At 37.6% G+C, this 14352-nt stretch overlaps 1 protein-coding gene across 1 annotated transcript in view; it reads right to left on the bottom strand.

Annotated features, from left to right (window-relative positions):
- Positions 1-959: 959 nt before the first annotated feature.
- LOC308705465 (CBP80/20-dependent translation initiation factor-like) overlaps positions 960-14352 on the bottom strand; it is a gene marked incomplete at its 5' end in the record, with an annotated part of 24727 nt that continues 11334 nt past the window's right edge. Inside the window, 3 exons of the mRNA XM_081390488.1 lie at positions 960-1528; positions 3455-3508; positions 12198-12353. Of these exons, the coding sequence (XP_081246614.1) occupies positions 1313-1528; positions 3455-3508; positions 12198-12353 (426 nt within the window). The 3' untranslated portion in view covers positions 960-1312. The remainder of the gene's footprint in view (positions 1529-3454; positions 3509-12197; positions 12354-14352) is intronic.

The following is a 14352-nucleotide window of genomic DNA, read 5'->3' as shown; positions in this document are numbered from 1 at the left end:
GTTCTGCTAGCATTTCACAAACGAAGCCTATTACATGTACATTTATACTTTTTTTGTAAAAAAAAAAAAAAAAATGCGACTTCAAGAGTAAAAGAAAGTAATAATAATAATAATAACAATAATGCATAACATTAAGGACACTATTACACATTATAAACAGGGACGCGGCCCGAGACGGAACAGGAAGAGGAAACTCAAGAGATCCGACTGATGTTCGTGAAGAACCTGACCACTTCATGTCGAATGTGTCCTCACACACACACACACACACACACACACACACACACACTCTCAGCCATCTGCTGTGTGTGTTTATGACAAAAGAAAGCCTTGCTCCTTTGGAGTCAGCGTGACCCCAGCTGGACGCCCCGTGGGTCGACGGCGTGCTCCCGACGCCTGGGGGCCGAAACGGGACGGATGGATGAAGAAAAGACACTCTCCGGGGTTCACAAGCCATCCTGTGAACACGACCAGGGAAGATTTGAAAAATCAAAAGAAAGAAATTTTGCTTAAAAAAAATGAAGCCTATTTTTAGGACCATTAAGACTTTGTTCATTTTTGGGCATTATTTTCATGAATATTAAGCACATTTGTACCTACAATTACCTCCCACCACACCCAAAAAAACTTTCATATAAAAAATAAATAAAGAATTAATTAAAAAACAAAAAATTCTCAAGAACTAATCATCCCTGATAAAAACATCATGATATTTTTTGGGGGGGAAATGTGCTTAACTGATGAAAATAATGACAATGCAAAAAAAAAAAACCTATCTCAAATATAGAGAATGAAATAAAAAAAATGAATAGAAATAGTCTTATTCTCAAAATTATCATCACTCTAATGCAAAAATAATGATGCATTAATTAAATGATAAAATATTGATGAAAAGGGTTAAAAAATAGGCTTCATTTTTTGTGCAAAATACATTTTTTCTTTAGATTTTTTTTTTTTTTCATTTCGTAGATTTTTCTTTGCATTTCTCTTTCTGTTGACATTTTGTCTAGAAAGAACGGCAGACTGTGTGCGTGCGCGTCTAATGACTGTCTGGTTTTGCGTCTGTATGTCTGGGTCAGCTCATGAATATGCAGATGTGAAGTGTGAACATATACATATTCATTTCAATCTGCATATTTTACCCTCTGACCTCTGACCCTCATCCCACAGCGCCCTGTCTCATCCATCCTATTGCAGAATGCTTGTGTGTGTGTGTGTGTGTGTGTGTGTGTGTGTGTGTTGTAGTGTGTCCGTGGCCTGTAGTGGTTAGTTAGACGAGTCTCTGGATGTGTGTGTGTGTGTTGCGCAGTGGTCAGGCCGTGAGCTTCTGGATGGTTCTGTTGTAGTATGCAGTGGTCAGCGCCTCCAGCGGGCTCCAGTGGTGAGCGTGAAGCTCGATGACCTCCATCAGGAGCGAGCGCGTCAGCTGGGACTCAGCCGGACACAACATCTTATCCCGCACCGCGGCCAGCAGCTCCGTCATCATTTCGGGAAGCTGCTCCTCCAACAACCGGCCGGTGCTCTGGAGCTGCAAGAACATCCAGACGAGAATCAGCAATGAGACAAACAGAAGGTTTCATGTTCTCTTCTGAAATGATCATCTCAGGAAAAAGTGCGAGACTGTGACTCTGTGGCACCAAATATCAACATTTATTTGAAAACATCCTGTAATATTCCTTTAAAGATGTATGGAGAAAGAGAGACAAAGAGGGGGCAGGAATCACTGAGTGGTTTTTAAGAGGAAATAAGATGTTCAAAGGGAGACAGACACACTCAGGCTCAAGGAAGGGTCAGAGGTCAACTCCACAGGGGGTACCGAGAAACAGATGCTAGTCTGAGTGAGAGAGACAGACAGACAGAGACAAAGAGAGAGAGAGAGAGAGACAGAAAGAGAGAGAGAGAGAGAGAGAGAGAGAGAGACAGAAAGAGAGAGAGAGAGAGAGAGAGAGAAAGAGAGACAGAAAGAGAGAGAGAGAGAAAGAGAGACAGAAAGAGAGAGAGAGAGAAAGAGAGAGAGAGAGAGAGAGAGAGAGAGAGAGAGAGAGAGAGAGAGAGAGAGAGAGAGAGAGAGAGAGAGAGAGAGAGAGAGAGAGAGAGAGAGAGAGAGAGAGAGAGAGAGAGAGAGAAGAGAGAGAGAGAGAGAGAGAGAGAGAGAGAGAGAGAGAGACAGAAAGAGAGAGAGAGAGAGAGACAGAGAGAGAGAGAGAGAGAGAGAGAGAGAGAGAGAGAGAGAGACTGGATGGAAGCAGTCAGATGTCCAGACAAACTGTCTCCTGATGATCCGGTTTGCGGGCAGATGGGACATCATCCACACTGAACATCATATTGGTTTGTGTTGGATATATATGTGTTTTGGATACACACACATATATATATATACAGTGCTATGCATAAGTTTAGACACCCATGCTAAAGTTGACTAAAAAGAGGAATAAATAAATTGAACTTAATGCCTTAATTTAAAAATTAGGAAAAATCCAACCTTTAAGGACACCAATTTTCTTTGTGAATGAATAATGTATCATAAATAAATAAATATTCTTCCTTAAAATACAGGGTGCATAAGTCTGGACACCCCTATGTTAAATTCCCATAGAGGCTGGCAGATTTTTATTTTTAAAGGCCAGTTACTTCATGGATCCAGGATACTATGCATCCTGATAAAGTTCCCTTGGCCTTTGGAATTAAAATAGCCCCACATCATCACACAGCCTTCACCATACCTAGAGATTGGCATGGGGTACTTTCCATAAGATCATCTCTCAATGCAAATCAAACTAGCTATTAGGCTAACTGAAATAAAACCATGCCAATCTCTAGGTATGGTGAAGGGTGTGTGATGATGTGGGGCTATTTTTAATTAACAAGCTATTACTTAATTAAGGCATTAAGTTCAATTTCCAAAAGATGATTTTTTATTCCTCTTTTTAGTCAACTTTGGCATGGGTGTCTAAACTTATGCATAGCACTGTATATATATATATATATATTTTTTTTTTTTCATTTTTGTAACAATTGGTATATACTATTGATGTATTACCATTTTGAATATCAATCACGCTGATCAATTTCTTCACTCAAGTCGGCTCATGTTATGCAAATATTTGCGCATCGGCATGCTCAGGTAAGATGAAGTAAAATTATAACTTTCGCTTTAATTATCTTGCACTGACTCGTTCGCTAAACTGAACCGCCAATCAGAATTCTCTCTCACCGACGCCGATTCAACATGCTGAATCCAAAAAAAATAAATAAATAAATAATTGGTGTCCGACTAGAGCCAACGGTGCGCAACAATCAGATAAAACTGAGCCGACAGACACTCATAAACGCCTGACCGTCGGCTTGTTGTGTCCTGGGCTTTATCCATCCATCAGTCTCTCTCTCTCTCTCTCATTATGAATGTGTTACAGAAGTTTTCACGATCTCAGAGATGCTGTTAAACTCAACTCACCTCCATAGAACAGCAGAGAACAGCGTCCTCCTTCACCTCAGGAGACTCCAGGAGCTAAAACACACAGAAAACACTCCTTACTTCAGTGTGCGGTGCAGCGATTCACCAATCACAGTCAAGTATAAGTCAAGTCACCTTTATTTATATAGCGTTTTATACAATAATACAAATGCTTTCGAAGCAGCTTTACAGTGATAAACAAGAATGATGCAAACAGAATTCAGTTTCAGAAATTCCTCAATTATAGTTCATATATAAAGCAGCTCTACAGAAGTCAATGGTGTTGTTATTCACCGAGTCAGTTCAATGTCGATTCAATTAACAGTTTTTCATAAAACATAAACATGTTTTAGTACATTTATGCATTTGGGAGATGTTTTAATCCATTGCATCAAAGATATAATTTAAGGCAAGACAGGTGAATAGGTTAAAAATATTAACTATTTAATATCACCATACTTTCCCCAGTAGATTAATAACAGTAGACAGAAGTTTTCTGAAATGTTATGTTTAAATATGCAAATAGTGCATTATTTAATATATATATATGCCCTAATTTGCATACTTTTCCAGAGTGGATCAAAATTGCCAGAGGATAAAATTCTTGTTTCATTATGTTGACATATTAAAGGGGTCTTTTGATGCTTTTTAATGTTTTCCTTTTCCTTTAGTGTGTCTGCGATCTGCAAAATTGCAAAGCTCATAAGGGATTTATTAACACTGATCCAGACCTGCCTAAAACCCCTCGATCCAAATCCACAAATTTCTTCCACAAATGTCTATGTCACAATCTGAAATACTATCATAATTAGACATGGGCAAACGCAAAGAGAGAAGACGAGGCTTCAGTTTATTGTAGTGTCGTCACGGTGTGTTTGGATGTGAAAGCAAAACCGTTTTGTTTGGCCTCCCGAAAATGTTCTGCTCAAGTTATCCTTTAAAGGGGTGGTTGATTATGATTTCAATTTTCTAACTTTAGTTAGTGTGTAATGTTGCTGTTTGAGCATAAACAACATCTGCAAAGTTACAACACTCAAAGTTCAAAGCAAAGGGAGATATTTGCTTTTAAAGAAATCACTTATTAAGGACTACAACTAACGGCTGGTAGAGACTACACCACATTCCTCCCGGATTAGTGACATCACCAACCCTAAAATTTACATAAACCCCGCCCCTGAACACGATTTATAGATTATCAAGACAGAATATGCTAATCAATGACTAAAAGAAAGTTTGAACATAAAAGGCTAAATGTTTTTGAAATTTTCAGTGCATGTGTGTGAGGTAAAAGGACACAAGCTGTTGAAGCTCCGCCCTCTGTGCCGGGAGCAGCAGCTCATTTGCATTTAAAGGGATAGACACAAAAAAACGGTGCGTTTTTGCTCACCCTCAAAAAGTGACAATTTTAACATGTTATATAAAAATATCTGTGGGGTATTTTGAGCTAAAACTTCACACACACACTCATCAGAGACTTATTTTACATCTTGTGAAAAGGGCATTATACCACCCCTTTAAAAGCTGGTTCTGATCGGTTGGCTCATCTGCATTTTCAGAACAGACTCACACTGATACGGTAAAAGTGGCGACATTAACTGTGTGTTTACAATTGCTTAATGCCTTGGAAGCACGTGATTATGGTAAGGGGCGTTACATTTCCGTCACACGCTTGAGGTGTTTGGCCAATCACAACGCACTGGGTCAAGCTGGCCAATCAGAGCACTCAGAGCTTTTCGGAAGGAGGGGCTTTGCAGAAATCAGTGTGTTTCAGAAGAACAGGGAATAGATGAGATTGCAATAATGCACAGGGTGTGAAAAATAATGTGTCTTGTTTTTTAACATTAGGGCATGTTAACCTATTCTATTACACCCAATAAACAAAGTAAAGTAAAGTAAAGTAACTGAAACTGTAGAGTTTGGCGCATGTAAAGCTGTCGAAGTGGAGAATTCAGACTCACAGCCTTTAAAGTTATGTATTGCAACTGAAATCTATACAGACACAAAATAGATGTGTAAAAAATAAATGTGTATTTTGGACGTTTTCTTTTCACTAGTCTGAAAGAAGACAAGTTATGGAAGCAAACTGGTCTGCCTGTAATGTCTCGCATTCCCTGGGAAATGAATGCTGCTAGTGACACTAGCTATTTGAGCTATTAGAATATGCATCTTTAATTTGCACAGTTGAACAGACTTCAGCTTTCAGGAGGTCTCTGCTGGTAATCCAGATGTATATATAGACCACACATCAACACACGAATCATCTTTCACTTCCTCTTTCACTGTTCCTCATAAACCACCAGCCAACAGACGCCAGTGAGACCAATATCACCCGAGTACAAGTCTCAACCCCAGACAACTGTTGTGACAGACAGAAATGTGCTCAGTCTGACCACAAAAACAGAAGTGAAACTCACTAAACAGGACAAATACACATTATTATTCAGCAACTGAGTCTGATGCAACATGCATTTCTCAGTTTCAAAGGGAATTTTAAAAAATATGCAAAGGGCCCCAAAGATGACCAATGCAATGAGACGGAATGAAAGAAATCCCGAAAAGCAAACAAATGTAAGCATTTTAGCATTTAGTAATGTTCTCAACGTTATGGTTTTCACTAAAAAATAGCAGCTATTCTAATCCTGTGGTCTGGTTTCCCATATGTCTTTTCCCGTAACAGACACAATGTCATTGGACATTATGTAAGAATGTTCTTCTCGTCTTGGCCAACATGTTTGTGTAATGCAAAATTGCTGATTTGACCCAGACACACATGAACTGCGTTCAACATCGCCACAGCTCATTAATGATAATCATTCATTTAGAAATTGTGCTGAAAGTTCTTCTTTTTCCATTTATATTGCTATAGGGTTCTCATTTGAATGACGAAACAGAACTAAACACAGACACTGAACACAAATTAAAACTAGACGTTAATTCAATCAGACTGGATCCTCATAGTCTAGAGCTCAGCTTTAGCAGCGTTTGGGAAAGTCTAAAGAGAGACTATTAATGACACTAGAAATAAAATAAAAGTTTGGTTTAACTTGACAAATTTATGACACAAATATATTATGATTGTATATTAACGTGCTTCTCAAAGTGATACTACTACCATTACTACTAATAATACAATCTATTAAAATATGAATTATTATTATTAAGAAATACATTGGTTTTATGATATTGCTTAATAATAAATATAATAATAACACTCAATAAATATTCATTATTACTATTATAAAAAATATATTGGTTGTATGATATTGCTCAATAATAATAATAATGTATTATTATTAAAATGATCTTGGTTGTGTGATATTCCTTAAAATGCTGCTGCTGCTACTACTACAACTACTAATAAATATTTTATTATTATTTGAGATGTTGTGAATAATAATAATAATAATAATAATAATATGTATTAAAATATGTATTCCTATTAGAATATAAATTACTATTATTTTGAGGAATATCATACAACTAATATATTTTCATGTTTTAATTTATGCTTTATTTGATAAAAAAGGTTGTAAATTCATTGTTATACTGTATTTTACTTTGATTACACTTTAAAAGTTTGATTAAATTGTTAAAGTTCTATGAATTCATTGCATTAGAGAAAATGTTTGATGATGGATTTTTATAAAACACAGAATCTTAAGAAAATAAAAATGATTTATGGCCCTGAACTAAAAGGTAGCTTATTCTGCGAAGTTATGTTTACATAATTTTTTTTTACCTCTGACAAACATGTGGAATGCATTTCATTCTACATTACTGATGATAAATATTGATATAGAATGATATGGAAAACATTTTTTGTGATAATATTTTGCCCATATTGCCCAGCCCAGCTATTAGTGGTGGTAAAGTCAAGCATCACTTTTGCTATACCTTATATACCAAACTTAACGAGACTTAAACACCTAACGCTGAGAGATAAAGTTGTATTTTAAAACTTGTACAGCTTTCACACGACTTCAGAAGATTTGCGGACTACTATAATGATGTTCTTGAGCCTTTCAGGCCGTTCTGATACGATAGCTCTTGCTTCTGAAGGTGGATCTGTGTGTGTGTGTGTGTGTGTGTGTGTGTGTGTGTGTCTGAAGAGATCTACTGAGACGACTAGCAGAACGCTGGGCGGGAAAAGCACTCAGGCAGTGACACAGGCAGCCCTTTGTGAGGCAGGGGGCCTGCAGGGGCCGGTGGACCACGCTGATCAAAGCTGACGCGAGCGGGTCTGGAGACCGTCTCACAAAACAGCTGACAACCTCCCGCACAAACACACAAAAACCAGGAATTTCATTCAAGCAGACTCGCTCTCAAAATATACCTTACTTCACTTCACTTCACGGGTTACCACAACAACAGTATCCAAAACATTACAGCAGACATTTATACAGATCATCTACTTTAAGGGACTTTTTTTCCCCTAAAGTACACTTATAATGTTACTGTTTATGTTGTGAATATTACAGTATTTCTGAATAGTACATCACTCTTTGGTTTCAAAAGACAATATGACCCCTTTACTTTTGGTCCTGACTCTTAATATAATTAAAGTAACTGGCAAGTGATTCTTCAGAGAAAAATTAACAAACCAAAAAAAAGGAAGAAGGGGATTTGCTAACATGATCAAACGTCAATTAGCTGGATGTTAACCAGACGGCAGCGTCTGCGCAGTACGTTCTGCTCTTTAAAACGTTTGATCTAGTCTAATGAAAACACACACATAAAAAACTGTATTTGTTGAGAAAATCAGTGTCAAAATTATAGTACAGCCTGCAGTTAAGGTTAAAGAGTCTTACAGGGTTCACTAATTTCTATGAGTTCCAGTCGTTTCTGATTACTGAACATTTAAAAAGAAATGTATAGATACTTCTGGAACCGATTTCTATTCGTATCTCAGGAGTCAAAACTTGGAATTCAAAGATTTAAACAATTACACTTATTTCCCCCCAAAAATCTATACCTACCAGATTAAGAAATAAAATAAAAATACTTGTGTATACAGTATATATATACTTCAAAAAACAGTTCAAATGTTTGCAGTAAGATTTTTTGGTAGCACTTTACTTAAAGCTTTTATGTATAATGCATTATAAAGGTATTTATAATGTACGTTATAATGCATTACATATTTTTATATTTGATTGTAACCAAAGTTAAAATGCATTTTAATACTCAGATTCCTTGTTGCATCTGAAATTGGTTATTTAGGTTTTAATGCATTATACTTTCTAAAGGTGTGTTCAATAAATAGATAAGTATTATAATGTATTATAACTGTGGTTAAAATTGTTCACGAGACCATAAAATGCATTATAAGGTGCATTACAAGATATGATTAATGCATTAAAAATACTTTTATAATGCATAATGCATAAAAGTTAAGAGTAACCCAATCACCTGAACAATAATTGCAAGGAATGAAGGACCCTTACATCCCAGCATATTATAATAGAAAACCAAGTCAGAAAGTACCCAAAAGTCTCTCAATCTATGATAAGATATACCAGACCTGAATCCATGGCCCGCGGCGTTTGAAGGAGTGAACATGTATATTGGTGTCTAGAGGTTTCTAGTCCTGGTGGTCTCGGGTAATTACTGATGGGGTCTCCTCATGCTGTCTCCAGGGTAACCGCTGCTTTAAGTCTAGAGTTATATAGTCCATAATGACGTCCCCAGAGAGCAGGAGCAGAGCTCGTGTTACAGAAACCACCTCAAACTAACCTCATACGCGAATACAACTCCACATCAGAATCAATATAATGAAGAACATAAAGGCAAGGCTGTAATTATCTCCCTGAAGACTTCAGAAATTAACATGATCCTACATGGTCAAACTCTCTACTAGCACAGAGACATATTTTAAAGAAGACCTATCTATGCCCTTTTAGAAAGCCTAGATTTTGTTTTTGGGCTCTACAAGAACAGGTTTTCATGCGTCATTATTTTTCTCATATTCTCCATTGTTGCGGCTCCTCTCCTCCCAGTCTGTCAGTAACGTTCTGTTTAGTTCCCGTCTCTATGAAGCCCCTCCTTCTGAAAAGCACTGATTGGCCGACTGGAGCAGTGTGTTGTGATTTGCTACCAAAGCAAATCCACTTTACAAAGACTGTCCTAAAGACTGAGTCTTGAGCTGGAATTGATACGGTAAAACAGACGCCACCATTACTGTACGTATCACTGTCTATCAAGTCCTGAGGAAGATCTGGAGCTAAAATTTAGATATGTTAATGGGAAATTGGTTTCTGACACACAGTAAGCGGTCGGCCAATCACAACAGACTGGGCCATCTGACCAATCAGAGCAGAGTAGACCAATCACAACAGACTGGGCCATCTGACCAATCAGAGCAGAGTAGACCAATCACAACAGACTGGGTCAACTGTCCAATCAGAGCAGAGTAGGCCAATCACAACAGACTGGGTCATCTGTCCAATCAGAGCAGAGTAGGCCAATCACAACAGACTGGGTCAACTGACCAATCAGAGCAGAGGAGACCAATCACAACAGACTGGGCCATCTGACCAATCAGAGCAGAGTAGACCAATCACAACAGACTGAGCCATCTGACCGATCAGAACAGAGTAGACCAATCACAACAGACTGGGCCGTCTGACCAATCAGAGAAGAGTAGACCAATCACAACAGACTGAACCATCTGACCAATCAGAGAAGAGTAGACCAATCACAACAGACTGAACCATCTGACCAATCAGAGAAGGGAAGACTCGTGGAAAGGAAGAGTTTAAAGAGACCGGATCCTTTATTGACTGTTGCAGACACTGTGAGAAAAGAGCTGATGGTGGTCGGATATTATGAAAAAAATTTATGTGTTTTTGACCTTGAATGCATGTAAACCTGCTGTAGGAGACTGCAAAACAAAATGAGTAACCTTTAAAATAGCATAACAGGGGCACTTTAATATGCAAATATTGCATCTATAAAATCAGAAACACAAACTTCAGCTATCCTACAGCATTTACATCTTGAGTTTTCTCTCTTACCACTAGAGCCTTCCAAAACTATTAATGAATAGTGTAGAACTTGCATATGTGAGATCTAGCTGTGTGCAACCAGGTAAAAGTGATGAAAATGCACAAAAGAATCCAACAAAAGGGTTTGAGAAGATCAGAGATGCGTCCAACCCTTCAGCTCAAGCAGCTTTCAAATGAACAACAGACGCTCTCTTCTCTCCCTCCCTCCATTCATCCTGTCTTTTATTATCTCCCACACCCTCAGCGCTCCAAATACACCTGTCAGCTCCACACTACAGCTGGATCACCTGTAATTACCCGACCTGCTCTGCCGGTCCACACAACACACACTTCACACACCTGGCTGAGACGTAATCACTGTCACACACTGACACAAAGTGCCTGTTCAGACTCCCAGACCATCGTGTCGGGACGTGCCGATACGAGAGCCGAACGGGATGTTAATCCGGCTGCGATCCTGAATAGCGGCATTCATACGGCACAAACACACACTGAACTCTCACCCAGCTCGCGTCTCTTTGATGTGGAGCGGCTGAAGAATCAAACTTTGGCTTTTGACGGATCACGTCTGTCATCAGCTGAACAACTGACAGGATTCAGCCCAGACAGGGAAGCCCTATTCACCAGCGATCGGGGCATTTCACCAGACAAAGATCATCTTTAAGTCTTAAAGGGAAAACGATTTTTTTCTTTTCAAATGAGTTTGATGTATTGTGAAAAAAATACAGTAACTTTCACAAAGCAAAACTACCTTGCAAGTAGAGCTGCATGATTATGCACGAAAATAAAAATGTTACAATATTACAAAATATTACAATAGGAATATCTTGTTTTAATATTTTTATTTTGTAATAATAATAATAATAATAATAATAATAATAACAACAATATTATTATTGTTAATAATAATAATATTATAATATCACACTCATATATATAAAACTTTTTTGGCCAAACAAATTTAAAGCCCTACAAATTTAAATCGCATTTAAAAAAAGAAATTTTTTTTTCTCTAAATTGCGCAGCCCTACTTAAAAAAAATAAAAAAATGATATACACAACCATTCACATTTACATGTCAACAACACCTATTCAGTGTTCGGCAGCATGTTCAGTTATGGTGAGTTAATACCTAGGAAATAAACATTCTCATTGCTAAACAGCAGAAGATTTAAAGGGGTCCTATTCAGATTTTTTATATTTTCAACGTTCTTTAGTGTGTAATGTTGCAGTTTGAGCAAAGTCTTTCCAGCAGGAGTTATTCTCTATATCAGTGTCTGACACGTGATCGACTTATCGCAACGCAAGCTCCAGCCGACCAATCAGAGCACAGTGTGCTTTTCAGAAGGAGGGGCTTCATAGAGACAGGAAGTGAACAGAGCGTTACTGACAGACTGGGAAGAGAGGAGCTGCAACCATGAAGAATATGAGAAAATAATGTGTTTTGAACATTCAAGCATGAAAACCTGTTCTTGTAGAGCACAAAAACAAATCAAGACTTCGTAAAAGGGCATAATAGGTCTCCTTTAATGATAAAGAGTAAAATGTGTAGGAATTTGTTTTGATATTTTGATCTCTTTCTGACTGTTGTTTCGTGAGTTAATGTGACATTTTAATCTCACATCCATCAGAGCGAGATGTGTTCTGTCAGGAAGTCAGAGTCCCAGTATTTAATCCGAGTGGATTCTACATACAGCGCTTCCCTTTGGCCTGTGGTTGATGAGGTGTGTGTTGTGTACCTCTCGTAAGCAGGAGTAGATGGGACACACCAGCACTCTGAACGGCTCTCCAGCGCTGCTCCTCATGGTGCCGAACACTTCACACAGAAACGTGATGAAGCCCAGCCAACACTCCACATCTGTCTGCTGGAGCTCCTCACGACGCTTGAAGTCCCTCTGGAGAGACACACACACAGCAAGGTCAGCATGTGCACGTCAACACACAACACATTTTTTTTAAAGAAGTCTCTTCTGCTCACCAAGGCTGCGTTTATTTGATCAAAAATACAGTAAAAATAAGTCATATTTTATTATTACAAATATTAAGAGAACCATTTTTTTATTTGAATATGTCTTAAATGTAATTTATTCCTGTGATCAAAGCTGAATTTTCAGCATCATTACTCCAGTCTTCAGTTTCACTGTTTTGCTGATTTGCTGAAATCAAATATTATTGGTGCTCAGTTATTAATAATGGTTCTTATTATCAATGTTTCAAACTAATTAATATTTGATATGCTTAATATTTTTGTGGAAAACGTGATGCATTTTTTTTCAGGGGTCTTTGATGAATAGAGTTTATTTGAAATACAATCTTTTGTAACATTATAAATGTCTTTACTGTCAAATTTGATCAGTTTAATGCATCCAAGCTGAATAAAAGTATGAAGTTGTTGTTTTTAAAACTCATTTAGATCAATATTATAAATGTTAGAGTATCATTGTTTCCACAAAGATATTAAGCAAGAATGTTTTCAACATTGATAATAATCAGAAATGTTTCTTGAGCATCAAATCATCATATCAGAATGATGAAGGATCATGTGACACTGAAGACTGGAGTAATGATGCTGAAAATTCAGCTTTGATCACAGGAATAAATTACATTTTACAATATATTCACACAGAAAATGGTTATTTTATATTGTAATAATATTTCACAATATTACTGATTTTACGTCCAAAAAATGCAGCAGTGGTGAGCATAAGAGACTTCTTTATATATAAAAAAAAAAAAAAAAAAAAATTGTATTGTTAGTTTATATTCAAAGAACATCAATACACAGAGACTCCAACATACAGATGTTTTTACATCCATTACATTTCCCAGCATGCCTGACTCATCATAATGATACAAGTGCACATAAAAATCAAAAAGACTTCATTTCTCTCTCTAACACACACACGCACACACACACACACACACACACACACACACACACACACACACACACACGCGCACACACACACGCAGCTTGTCTCTGTTCTGCGATAAGCCGTCTGTGTGTTAGTAGCAGATTGCTAAATGAGTCGGAGCAGACATGTCCTTTCACTAGGGTCAGAGACGCTTGCATCTGTGTGTATCTGTTACATAATCCCGTCAGAACGAAAGCGTCTGCTCCAGCGTCATACGGGTGAAGAGCACCGGTTTATGTGAGGACGAACCAGATGATTCATCCACCAACACACACTCAAACTCCAGACTGATGCCGGAGACACAGTTAAAGGGGCTACTACATGTTAAAAGGCAAAAAAGAGATGTGTGCATCATGACTTTATCCGTTTAAACAATTACACTTCTGTTCAAAGTTTAGGATCGGTAAGATTTACTTTTATTCAGCAGGGATGCATTCAAGTGATCAAAAGTGACAATAAAGACATTCATGATGTTACAAAAAATTACTATTTCAAATGAATGTTGTTCTATTTATCAAAAAATCCTGAAAAATGCATCACCTTTCCATAAAAATATTACTAAATAAGTAGAAAAGTTTGCCTTTTTTAGATACTAAGTAATGCTACTTTAATACATTATATATAAAATCATCAATTTTGTATATAGTTTTTAAGTTTGATTGTAGTAGATGGCTTTAGTACTTTTCCTTTATGATCCTGTTATTGACATCTGCAGCATGGGGTTTGTTTGCGACGGAGAGTTTGTTGGTCTGTGTGTGTGTGTGTGTGTGTGTGTGTGTGTGTGTGTTGTGTGTGTGTGTAGAGCAGGATGTGTGTTTTGGCCGCACCAGCAGCAGGTCAGAGTTCTGGTATCACATCACTGTAAGTCTAACAGTCAGTTCCCAAAAACACTGACAAAATACTTAGAGCTTTACCACCAAAACCAGTGTACAGACAGACTGACCCCAAACAACACAGACAGAGACACGGCATGTCTCCC

This window comes from Scardinius erythrophthalmus (genome assembly GCF_964197995.2).
Source record: "Scardinius erythrophthalmus genome assembly, chromosome: 17".
NCBI classification, from domain to species: Eukaryota; Metazoa; Chordata; class Actinopteri; order Cypriniformes; family Leuciscidae; genus Scardinius; species Scardinius erythrophthalmus.
Note: the sequence above shows the minus strand (reverse complement) of the source record. Positions and strands in the feature narration are given on the sequence as shown.